General features: G+C 45.5%; 1 protein-coding gene across 2 annotated transcripts; it reads right to left on the bottom strand.

The window, feature by feature from the left end:
- Positions 1 to 1289: 1289 nt before the first annotated feature.
- neto2a (neuropilin (NRP) and tolloid (TLL)-like 2a) lies at positions 1290 to 10772 on the bottom strand. 2 transcript variants are annotated; one of them, XM_019876436.1, is made up of 10 exons: positions 10315 to 10772; positions 7229 to 7285; positions 7010 to 7153; positions 5580 to 5828; positions 5336 to 5383; positions 5130 to 5257; positions 4152 to 4380; positions 3629 to 3742; positions 3303 to 3433; positions 1290 to 2546 (listed from the first exon to the last, which is right to left on the bottom strand). In XM_019876436.1, exons 1-10 carry the CDS (start codon positions 10322 to 10324, stop codon positions 1821 to 1823), a joined length of 1836 nt encoding a protein of 611 aa, XP_019731995.1. In that variant the 5' UTR covers positions 10325 to 10772; the 3' UTR covers positions 1290 to 1820. The 2 variants fall into 2 exon arrangements, with proteins under 2 accessions (XP_019731995.1, XP_019731994.1); XM_019876435.1 differs by lacking the exon at positions 10315 to 10772 and having other exon boundaries at positions 7229 to 8618.
- Positions 10773 to 12542: the final 1770 nt, after the last annotated feature.

Raw genomic sequence — 12542 nt, 5'->3', positions numbered from 1 at the left:
GGCTTTCTCCGGGTACTCCGGTTTCCTCACACATTGCAAAAACATGCACGATCGGTTAATTGAACAGTCTAAATTGTCCCTAGGTGTGATCGTGAGCGCGGATGGTTGCGAGTCGTATGCGTGCCCTGCGATTGGCTGGCAACCAGTTAGGGTGTACCGCAACGACTACCCGAAGTCAGCTGAGATCGGCTCCAGCACACCCGCGACCCTCGTGAGGATAAAGCTATTCAGATCATGGAAATAACTGAACCAGACCAAAATCGATCGATCAATCCAAACATATACTAATTCTAGGGGTGCATTCACGCTTTGATCCATTTGAATCCAACTTTCATGTGTTTTTCTCTTTGTGTGGTTCCTTTTGTCAGGTGTAAAGTTGGTCCATTCAAACCCAGATGTGGTTTGCTTTCACCCTTGGTGCAGTGCATTGAGCCAGTTGATATCATACAAATACTTCACTTGATTTAACTGACAACCTCTCGTAGGGGTGCTTTCTTGGTGAGTCATGATGGACACTTTTACGATGTGGCCCACACCAACAAGGCTCAGACCATTCTAGAAAAAATTGAATGCTTCGAAATGAACTCAGTGAAGTCTGTGAACTTGAATTTGGGTGCAGACCAAACCAATCACATCACCACAAAACACACACTAGGGGGCGCTTTCACAGTTTGGTCCCTTTTATGACAACTCAACTAGTTTGTGTTCCACATTGCTGTGGTTAGTTCTGTGATGTGTTCACACACAAATGGAAATGGGGTGTCGGCAAAACCAAGTGGTCTGTGACCGCCGAGAACAAACGGAACGTTTCTGAATAAAAACGAACGGTTCGGAATGAACCAATCAGACACTTAATGTCATAATGGTGACACAACAACACAAGTGACACAACAACACAAGTGACTGCTGACTGACTGGTCAAATATTTGCTTTAGCCACCTTAAAGTGCACTTGGCTATTGGCCGGTCTACTAGATTGTCCAGCAGTACTTGATGTATGTCAAAATTACGTTTTGTTTACATTCCTGCGATCAATAAGTGAAGAGAGTGGCGTCACATGGTTTATTGTGATGTAACCCAACTTGGGGAAGGGGAGAAACGGCCTGGGTGATTTTGTGATAAGGACAAGTTAAATTACCGGTGCGTGAAAGAGTCTTTGGACTAATCTACTTGGGTAAAACCAAAAGACAGACCTGTTGACTACTTTGGGAGTCCCATCAATTCCCACTATGTCACCAGGCCAATCCTAGCTGTAGGGACCCCCCCCCAAAAAAAAAATCAAATAAATTATTTGAAGACACACTATTTATATATACATTTGTATCTCTTATATTTGTGCATGGCAGGTGATGTAAAACGTTCAGAAAGTCTCTGGACAGGTTTTTCTTTTTGACTGCTTACTCAGTCCAACCAAGTGTCTGCATGCAGATCGGAATTCAGACAATCCTGGTTGTTCCAGTTGTTCTGGTTCCTTGAAACAGGATTTGCCATCCTCGAGTGAGAATATTCGCCTTCGAGAATTCCATGGACGTGGAGCACTGTTGGTGGTTGACCACCGAGGTTCGGTTCTGCTTCCTTGATCTCCATCTACCAACCCCACAGAGCTAACATTCTTCTTCTCGAAGTCCATGGACATGGAGCGTTGTTGGAAATGGACCGTTCTGTTCCGGTTCCTTAATCCCAGTTTTCCAGTCCCCTAAAGGGCAGATTCTCCTTCTGTAAATCCACGGACATGGAGCGCTGTTGGTGGTTGACCACTAAGGTTCGGTTCTGGTTCCCTCATCCCAGTTTTCCAACTCCCACGAAGAGAAGATTCTTCTTCTAGAAGTCCATGGACATGGAGCGCTGCTGCGGGTCCACCACCACGGAGGTGCTGTTCCGGGCGCTGTTGCCACGCATGGTGAGCGTGCCGCACGCTCCCCCAATCCCACCGGTGAGTGTGCCGCAGGCTCCCCCCATCCCACCGCCGATGCCCCCGGCGATGCCACTGGGTCCTGCCATGGCCATTCCTCCTGACATACCCATCCCTCCAGCCATGGCCACGCCCCCCGTGATGCCCACCGCCCCTCCGATGCCCACGCCGCCTGTGGCCCCGACACCTCGATTGTAGATCTCGCAGGGTATCTCCTCCGTGACCCGGTCTTCGATGACCTGCTGGTCACAGTCGTGAGTCTGCGCGTGCTGCTTGTAGCCATAGCAACTCTTCTTATAGGTGCCGGTGGAGTTGAAGGTCTTCATGGGTGGTGGCTTGGAGAAGTCGTTGTGGTAGGACAGTTCCATGGAGCTCAGCGTGGTGCGGCTGTGCTTCATGCTGCCGCTGCCCCCGCCGGTACCCACAGAACCCTGCGAGCCGCAGTGGTGCTCGTGTACGCAGCGGGACATGGTGGACGAGCGCCGGACCTTGTGGAAACTGTCCAGCTCCTCTGAAAGGTCGGCCAGGTCCGACGACATCTCCTTGTCACGTAGAGAGAAGAGCTCGTAGTGTGGTGGGTCGAAGACCTCCTGGAGACCCGCTTTGTTGAAGACACCTGGCCGGCGGGCGACCACCTGGGCAAAACGCATGACCGTGTTTGACTAATGAACATCTCCTGTGCAGGGACATGGGTGAGTTAGACTACACGAGTCTGTCGACTTGAGTCAGGGAATTATTGAGATTTTCAGTCATGTGTCTGATCATTTGAGTAAATTAACTGATAATCCTGAACTATCCGACTCTGTAGTGTCAACAGAAAATCTGCTAATTTGTCGGTCACTCGATTCAAATGAATCATCCGATGAGTCTGCTAACGAACAGAAAGAATCGAATCATCTGCGTCTTCATGTTTCCCATGAGTCCAACAAAACGAATCAGTCATGTGACTCACTTAAATCATCTGAGTTTGCTAACTTGAATCAGTACATTGATTTGACTGATTGATCACAAGTCGCGGTGTTTCTGGTGACTAACTTGAGTCACTGAACCAAATATCTGAGTCTGCAATGTTCTTGATGAATCCATGACTTGAGTCAGACACCCGATTCAGGTGAATACATCCAATTTGTGGTGTGTCTGTTGAATCTGCTAACTCAAGTCAATGCACATCTGAATCCAATGTGTTGCCGCTCAAGTCTCCCTATTCACCAGAATCATCTCCGTCCCTGGAAAGTTTTTTTTTAACGCAATCCTGGCTCAACAACAACAACAAAAAACCCGAAAGCAATGTAAATTATTTTGTGTTGCAGGGCTACCCTGCCCAGTTGTGGTCTGGCATGCACACTACAGCCTCATCACTGAACTTTGGGAAACCGGCTTGACTGCCTTGCCTTTTTCCGTGGCTGCTTCATCTGGACCAGGATGGAAATGATGAGAAGAACCAGAACGATCCCGGATGAAACACCGATGACCGTGCCGTGGGTCTTGGTGATCTGGTGGAAGAGACCCCTGGATCTCTTCTCTAGACGCGTAAGGTGAAAGCCGATGAGCAGAGATGGGAGAGACTCACATAAGTGCAAGTCAAAAGTCTCGAGTCTACATTGCTTTGCAGAACTACAGCTTTTCAAATCTAAACAGACAAGTCTTACAGTTCAAGTCAGGTCGAGTCTTTTTGTCAGTTTTGGAGAAGTGACTCATTGTTGTCAAATGTTCTTACCTTTGCAGTGATTTTCATCCCACGGGTAGACACAGTTCTGGACACCATTGCACACGAGCGAGTTGTTGATGCACATGTTGCTGTGACAGAAGAAGGTGTTGGCCGAGCAAGGGGCTGCAGGCAAGGAACAGAAACATGATTAAAAAAAAACGTAAGAGGGTGCAAAAAGGGCTTCAAATCATTTTGACGGTATAAAAACACAAAAGCAAACACTGCAGGTTCAGTGGAGATCAAGCAGCTACCCAACTAACATGACTGAGCTAATTCACCACCAGTACGGGTTTCAGTAAGCATCATGTAGGGAAAAAAACAGAGTGTGTGTGTGTGTGTGTGTGTGTGTTTATTTTCATTAGATTATGACTTCACCCCAAAATATGTAAAAAAAAAAAAGTGCTTCACCTTTAGTGATGCTGACAGTGGCTGATGCTCGTTTTTCTGAATTCCAACTCAGTTTAAAAAAAAAAAAAAAACTATCCGAAACAATCGCCCAATGACTATCGTGGGAAGACGAGGGTTGACTCACGGTCCACGAAGGACGTGAAGAGCAAGCGGAAGCGGCTGAGTCGGCTTTTCTCGTCGGCCCACATGCGCACGACGCCCACGCCGTTCTCCAGCATGACGTCGTTGGCCACCGTGCTGCAGAACTTGGCCTTCAGGTTCTCGATGGCGCTGCTGCCGTCGTAGATGGCCACAAAGTTCTTCTTGCACTCGTTGGAATGCTCCATCTGGTACTCCATGAAGCGCAGGTAGATCTGCACGCATGCACAAACGCACGGATGAGGGATGACAGGTCATTGATGGCAGAAGATTTATCAGCGGTTTTTTTTGATAATTTGGAGTGGGTGGAGGATGGAGGTGTCAAAATGATCCATTTATTTATTTAGCGACTTTCCCCTGCAATGCATTTCAGTGACTCAGTTAGTCCACCAGGCAGGGGGTGGACAATAAATGTAACATATCAGCATTAGACAAGATTCTAATATTATGAATGACAATGTTTGTCATTCCATGTTAATGAGTGTACGTAAATGAACTTGGAATGACATGCCAGCAGTCTTCCCCGGCCCACGCAAAAACACGGCAAACGTGGCGTGGCACCGCTCGTGTAACTTAATCAGATGTGCATGAATTTGTGTCGTCGCCATGTTGTAGCGGAGGGGAGCCGCTCTGGAACATGCCCGTGACTCATTTACTCCAGGGGTGGAGACGCTAGCCTTGCCTGGGAGTCACGGATGTCCTTTTTTTTTTTAATGTGTCAACTCAATAGAAAGTGGATTAAACATACAAAAATAACCAATCAATTGTTGCACAAGAAATAGTGAAAGAATACTTATAGGAAAACAGCCTGTATCAGAAAGATGTTGTCATTACATGTGAATGTACACATACATGTGAACAGGCAGACTGAAATTTTGTGCATGAATGGACAGCCAGGTTCATTGAGGTTGTTGCCGTCCAATTGATGATGACTGCTTCACTACTCAGTCAGGTGTGTACACACCTTGGACTGAGGGGGAGCCCTGATGGTCCAGATGCAGTCCAGAGCGTCGCCCGGCTTCACCCGCTTGGCTTCATCCACCTGACTGGAGCGAATGATCCCATCGAAGCCGCTGAGCTCAAATTGACAGTCTGGAAGACGAAGGACAGCAGAGGATGATGAGATGAAGACGCACTTTTATTTCAAAATAAAATCAAAAATGAGCTCACCCGGGATCGGGTTTAAAAGTCCGCCAACATGCAGATGGAAGTCAGGGTCTGAAAAAACAACAACAGTATCAACTGTCTTTCCTCAGTTTTTTTATTGCATTTGTGGGTGAACTGGAGTCTATCCCAGTTGACTTTGGGTGGACTGGGCGGCAGCCAATGAAACATTTTCGTTTGTAGATACTGTATTTATTTCGGTATTGCTATATGTACGTATGGAAAAGTTGGAGTTGTTGCGTGTCCTCACCTGCAATGAATGTGTACTTGATGCGGAATCCGAGACCCTCCAGCTCCTCGTCGCTCGTGAACTTGATCCACATGAAGCGCCCGGTGGAGGTGACCAGTCCCGGGTTCTTCCCTCCGCACACCCGGTCGATGAGCGGCGAGAAGCCGAAGGGCCCGTCGCGGATCTCGATGTGGTCAAAGCGGCACTCGAAGGACGGCTCGATGTAGTAGTTCTTGTCGAACGCCAGCTGGATCCTCTGCCTGGGCAGTGCTGTTTGGTCATGGACAAGAAGGTTCACGTTAGCGCACCGCTGGGATCACTTTCAGCACTTTTTGGAAGCTAGAAAAGAAGATGACTAAGTGGTAAGCTGGCAAGTATTTTCCCACTCATAAGAACTTCTGGAAAGTAACAAATTCACAAAATGGGGAGTTTTTGTATATGCATTGATTGAGGCATTACCACTTTAAACTTGGTTCATTTCTAATTTTCTTCTACTTTGTGTTCATCCATCTCATGAAATTATTTTTGAATAACTTTTTTTTTTGTAAAATACCAAATAAAACATGTCAGTACTGATTTGGAATTAGTGACAAACTATGGAATGGTTTAAAAAAATGCTGCACCATTTGATTGTATTGTCAGCGTTCACACATTTATTGGTTGGGTTTTGGTATCAACAATAATAGCAGCACCACTACTAGGCCACTACGCTCATAACAATCATAATAATAATAATCATAATAATAACTAGTTGTGAAAATACTCATTCGGAGCCCCCATCAGTCCGTGTGGTCGGTTGAAAGTTTAGTAGCTGTAATGCTTATTTTCTTCTACAGGGGGAGCAATTGAACCACGTCTGGATGGGAACCTCCTCCAAAGTGTAGCGAGACGTCATCATGTCGTGCAACGAAACGGAGCAGCAAAGTTGAGCTGCTGCGTGCAAGTGGAGAAGAACGCTAGTTGACAGTAAATAGTCGCCTGCTTGAGTCCCCAAGTAGGCATTTGAAGGATGTTATGAACACTTCTGGAGACAATGTTAATATTACTACAATTAAGTCCTTTGTTATACAGTATGGTTGCAATGTGACAAGATTTTTTTGTAGTTTCCGCAACAGTACAGAATATTTACATACACAATACAGTATACATGTACTATATATACACACACGCAGAGAGAGAGAGAGAGTTGTAAAATCCCCTGTAAATTTTCAGATCATCGCTCATAAAAGGCGCATGCTTTTATTTTTACATTCAGAATAATCCGTTTTTTAAAATGTCATGAAATCCCCTGTCAATGTTAAGAAAATGGCAGCAGTTTTTCATCACAAAAAAAAAAAAAAAAAAAAAAATCAACGACTTCTTTTTAAATAGCATAGCACCATAATAAAACTCCTGAGCACTGGAGCCCAGTCCTGAAGATTGGATCGCTACCCACAATGCACCTGGCTCACCTTCCAGGATGTAAACGCACTCCTTGTTTGGTGGATAAGTGTCTGGGTATTTTGGCGATGTGAACACTCCGCCGTTGATGTTGCGCACCCACGTTCCGCAATCATTTTGGTTCGGGCTCTGGATGCCATTATCGCCCAGGGAGTCTTTGAAAAGAACAAAGATTGAAGGATTTCGATGATAACATCATTTCGAATCACATTTTCTTTTGCCTTGCTTACCTTTAGTTCTCTGTGCCAGAGCGAGTCCCTCTTCTATGAGAACGAGGAGGATCCACGCTAGAAAAAAAAAAAAGAAACTAAACGATATCATGCATCCATCACTGGTATCCCTGGCAGCTTCTTGATTTATCGCCAAGTTCTGAAGACACGGGCGGTTTAATTGGAAATGGACGAGCCGCTGGTCGTGCTTGATGGGCTCTGGCGTGTGATCAATACTCAGACTCGGGCAAAGAGTGAACTTAATCGCAAATCGAATGCGACTTCTGAGACACTTTGCTTACTGGACACCAACGTGAAGATATTGGCGGCTCGCCTTTAAGAACCGATTGCCAATTGATGCCATCGGGAGCTACAGTGAAATACTCAGGGCCGACTGAAATGATTGTCATCTTTTCTCCCCAAAACAAATGTTATTTGGGAGTTTTATCTCCTGGATGTAATGCTGACAGGTGCTGGAGTCCCCCTTTAACCCCCCCCCCCTCCTCATTCCGCGGTGCTTCGTGTTGCTGTGAGGAGCCAGTGAGGTTGGCCCCGTGGCAACTCGACGATGTGTTTCGGCGTGCCGCCAAGCACCGAGGACACAGACTTACTCTGACACATTCTTACAACACAACACACAGCAATCATCGACGTGTTTTTGCCAGCTTTCTTCCCCCCGGTGACAGTCCAGGTGCGCTGTGGATGCCCTCGTCTTGAAATGCTGCAACCGTGGGGAAAGTGTATGGGCTGCTCCATTTGCGCCCGCCTGATACCTCCTCCCCTTCCACATATGCAAGTATTGAGTCCGGGTTTTTATTGTCTCCTATACATGTGGCTGCCGGAAGAGCCCCCCCCCCCCAATCCTACACAGTTCCTATCCCTTCAAGGAAAATAGTTTGGAATTGTTTTTTTCCCCATTTCACCATTCGTTACGTTTTCCTTTCATCATGAAAAGCGGTGTGCTGTAAACGACTCCTCAGACTTGTCCGTTTTGTCGCCCTCTGTTGGTCATTGTCGTGTTATGTCTTTTGAACAGATGGTAATTTCCGTGAATTTCGTACTTGTGCATTTGAGTGACAATAAATTCCATTCCATGCCATATCAATAGGTAATAGAGGGCTTTATATTTTTTAATGTCTATAATACGTTTGTTGTATATTACTGTATTTTTATTGTGTATTATTCCAACACTGTATATTTCTAATAGAGACACTAATGTACAGCATATTGATATATTTAGCCTCATGTGTTATAAGTACACAGAAAAATGACGTGGTGTATTTACTCATTTTTGTTTGATAAAATGGTTGCACGAAATTCGACCATCTGGATGCAGATACATTTTTTTTTTAAATCTTTCGAAATCCAGATGGTTCTGTTGTGAGCAATCGCTTGACAAAATAAAATGGATTCAATTCAACACACCATTGTTTTCTGTATGTATGTGTTCTTGGGTCCCCTGTTTATTATTGTTTGAATTATTTACATCATTATTAGGGTTACTTCATTTCGTGATAAAATACAGCTTTATCTCTATTATGGCGAGTGTATTCCCATCTTGTTGCCGATTGGCTGGGAGAGGTCAAATGGTTCTACTGTGTTTTACAAGAAACACATGACTACATTACCAAAGCAAATATGGTTGGTAGTATGGCTTCAGTACGTTGTTGGTTAAAAACTAACAAATCCATTCTAAAAATGAATTACAATTAGCTGAACTAAATGCGGCGGCACAGTGTCGACTGGTTAGCACGCCAGCCTCACAGTGCAGAGGTGCAGGGTTCGATTCTGGCTCCGGCCTTCCTGTGCGGAGTTTGCATGTCGCCCCCGTGCCTGTGTGGGTTTCCTCCGGGTACTCCGGTTTCCTACCACATTCCAAAAACATGCATGGCAGGCGAATGGAACACTCTAAGTTAAGTGTTTTGGAGTCACCAATGGTGATGGTTTCATTTTTTAACATAACCAATTGCTTGCAGCTTTCCACTAATTGCAACCCACAAGGCATGCCGAAGACACATCATTTGATGACATCTTGGTATGAGGTATAAAATAGTTGTGGCACTGTGGGACAGTGTCGATTGCTTTCAAGACCACATGATGGGACAAGCAAGTGTCCGGCGTTCAACTCCACTCCCCTCGCCCCGGCATTGCAGACTACCTTTCCGCACAGGGGCTGTCCCGCCTCTTGTTACAGCTCAAACAGCAGAATATTTTGAATCGACTTTGGCCCTCTCAATGCCATTCCCGCCCCAAAAAGAAAAACAGGAAAGAATGGGCTCTGACAGGCAGAGTGAAACGGGTTCACATTCCATTTTCCATTGGAAGGGTGAATTATTCTGAAATTGATGAAATAGACAAATGCCTCCTTCAAATAAACAAGCCATCTATTGTTCCATCCATCTACCAGTCTACCAGTATCAGTCCGTTCATCCATCCGTCCATCTATCCATCCACCCGTCCATATTTAGAACATCCAGGTGTGAAACGGGTGAAACTCAGTGTAGCATGCCGTTGACATGACGCTAAAACCGGCCGACAATGGAACAATATGCTCGTCAGTTTGTGGCGTTCGAGTCGTTGGTCCGCGAGACCAGTGAATCGCAGCGATGCTTGCCGCTGACATGACCTCTTTGCTCGGCCACGCTGGGTCCGATAATGGAACTAGGTTCGCTCGGCCAGTTGTGGCGTTGAGTTTGCGTTGAAGGAGGAGGCGACATTTGGTTTATATCAGAGTGCAAGTACATGCGCACCCTGACCTGGTCCTCAGTTCTAAACCTTTGAATGTATGAGGTAGTACCGTACACCTATTCGTGGACACCAATTCGTGATTTTACGCACGAAACCCCCCCATCAGCTCCGCGGGGTGCAGCGAACGCCGCTGACACACAAGCCGAGACGATGCTCGTCGACCACACGCACAAACGCCTCCGAGCACGCACGCAACATTAGTTCGTGCATCATTCCAGGGAACGGTTTAGTTACTTTCTACCCAATTTCACAACGGAGTCTGGTCCAGAGATTACTGTCGATTCATTAGGGTGGAGCTAATTATTTCTGATAGTTTCAGCGGCAATTAATTTAAAATCAAATGGAAAAAACGGACTCACCTCTTTGCATTATTTCCTCTGCAAAAACGCACCCCTTTTCTACTAGAACCCTTCCGTCGCGTCAGTCTTCAAAGGAGCGTCAAGTAAACATTCAGAGGGTACATCCATCACGCGTATCGGGCACCCGGCGGCTCCTCTTGGGCTTGTGTGCGCGGTGAAGGGGGTCCGGTGGAGCTTCTCAGCCTCTTGTCACGCCCCAGCTGCTCGTTCCACCTGGGACTCAAACCCCAATGAGATGTTCCAGGTAGCTTTCCAAAGAGATTGACAGAGAAAGAGCGAGAAAAAGGGAAAATAGATGGATGAAGAAGAGGAGGTGGTGGTGGTAAAGGATGAGGATGATGAGGAGGACGTGGTCTGCTCCGCTTCTAATTCCGTGGGCGCGCAGAGGAGGAGTTGCGCCCGCATGAGGAGCATTTAAAGCCGCGGGCGTTGCTGACACCCAGCGTGAGTCGTCACCAACGTCGTCAAGGCGGATAACATGGACACCAACCCTTTTCCGGTTAGCGCCTTTAAAAATAATACACTAAACGTGAATACAGTAACGCGCACAGGAAGTCAAGAAATGTTAGAAAGGAGCGTTAGGGCCACGGAACCAACAAAAGGGTGAAAATTACACAGTAAAAACACGACTTGTCATTTTTGGGGCTAAAACAGCAATTTAAGTCGGAACAACTTTAAAGTAGAAACGCAGTGACATTGATGGCAAAAAATGTTAACACAACAAAGCAGGCAGGTTGGTTGTTCTAAAACAATTTCCTGAGTTACTTTTACTTATAATTTTTAAATTGAGGGAAAATTAGTTCTGCAAACTCTTATATGTCGTGAAATGCGAGAATGGCAATTTTCACAACGGCAGTTGAATTGCACAACTTGAAATGTTATCAGTTTGGTGCCTTAAAATTTTAAGTTCATCCAACAACAACAAAAAAAAACCCCAAAAGAGAATTAAACATTGTATATTTTAAAGTCCAAAACATTCATCCATCCATCCATCCATCCAACTGAACCAAACTCATCACAGCTCTGCTTACCTTTTGGTTTTGACAGGATAACAGGGGTGCTGCACCCATGTTTCTGCATGATAGTGTTTCATGTTTGAAAAGGGCTCTGGATCTTTTCTCCATCCGAGCTGATCATGACATGGGCTGAAAAACTTGGTATGGAGGTTACGATGTAAATTAGCTTTACTGTTACATCATAATCGGGCAAAATTCTGGATGACTCACTCTCGGGCACCATTTTTTTTAGAAATATTTAGCTAATAAGGATTGACTTGGTTGTTTAATTCCAGTTTATACTACTATGTTGAAACTGAGATGACTTTTGGATGCGCTCTGCCGTGCGCAAGTGGACCATCCCTATACATGCACAGAGTGTGTGTCTACACACTGCGCTGATGTGAGTATAAAAATGCTTCCAATCCCACACTTGTGCGTAACATGTTTTATGCAGCAGGTTGCATCCAAAACATTCATCTGCATGTGTGTGTGTGTGTGTGTGTGTGTGGGGGCCGGGGGGGGGATCTTCTCAGCAAAATAAAAAGCTGCTTCATTTCACTGCTGCACCTGCATCAATTCAAGAAAAGAGCTCGGGGTGGAAACCAGACTGCAGCCCTTGGGTGTGCTTTTAGGCTGAAGCAGAAAGCACACAAGACTTCTCAGCTCACAGTCAATAACTTTTATTATTCACATTGAGTCGCTGCGGCGTGCGCAAAATCAAACATATTATAGACATAATTGGGAGTTAAAAAAAAAAGTGCAAATCCCAAACCACGTAAAAAGACTTTTGGGAACCAACCGTCGCACTGGGCCGGCAGTAGCTTCAAAAAGACAAAGAAAAGAGTTTGCAGACAAGCATTGATTAGATTCAGACCACTTCAAGACAAAGTCCTGGCAACACGGATAACAGGGAAAGAAAAAAAAAATTCAACCCAAAATGGAATGAAGTCGGACAATAACACTGTGCATGCTCTGACAGCAGCCATACTGCCAAAACAGGCTAATAACGTGGCAAAGTCGGCATTAAAAAGGTGAGTCTTGGAAAATGAATATTTTCCAGAAAAGAAAACCAGCCACAAGAAACATTTTTTTTTTGAGTTAGACAAACGACCCACCGCTTTGGCCCTTTAGGAGTGAGGGTCTGAAGAGTCAAAGCTAAAAGTAGCTCAAAGGAGACAGAGGTAAAGGTAGACAGGTAAAGCCAGGTAAGGCAGATCAATTTGAGGTGAA

Source organism: Hippocampus comes, unplaced genomic scaffold (genome assembly GCF_001891065.2).
Source record: "Hippocampus comes isolate QL1 unplaced genomic scaffold, H_comes_QL1_v1.1 scaffold150, whole genome shotgun sequence".
Taxonomy (NCBI): Eukaryota; Metazoa; Chordata; class Actinopteri; order Syngnathiformes; family Syngnathidae; genus Hippocampus; species Hippocampus comes.
The sequence above is the reverse complement of the archived record's forward strand: the minus strand, read 5'-3'. Positions and strand labels throughout refer to the sequence as shown.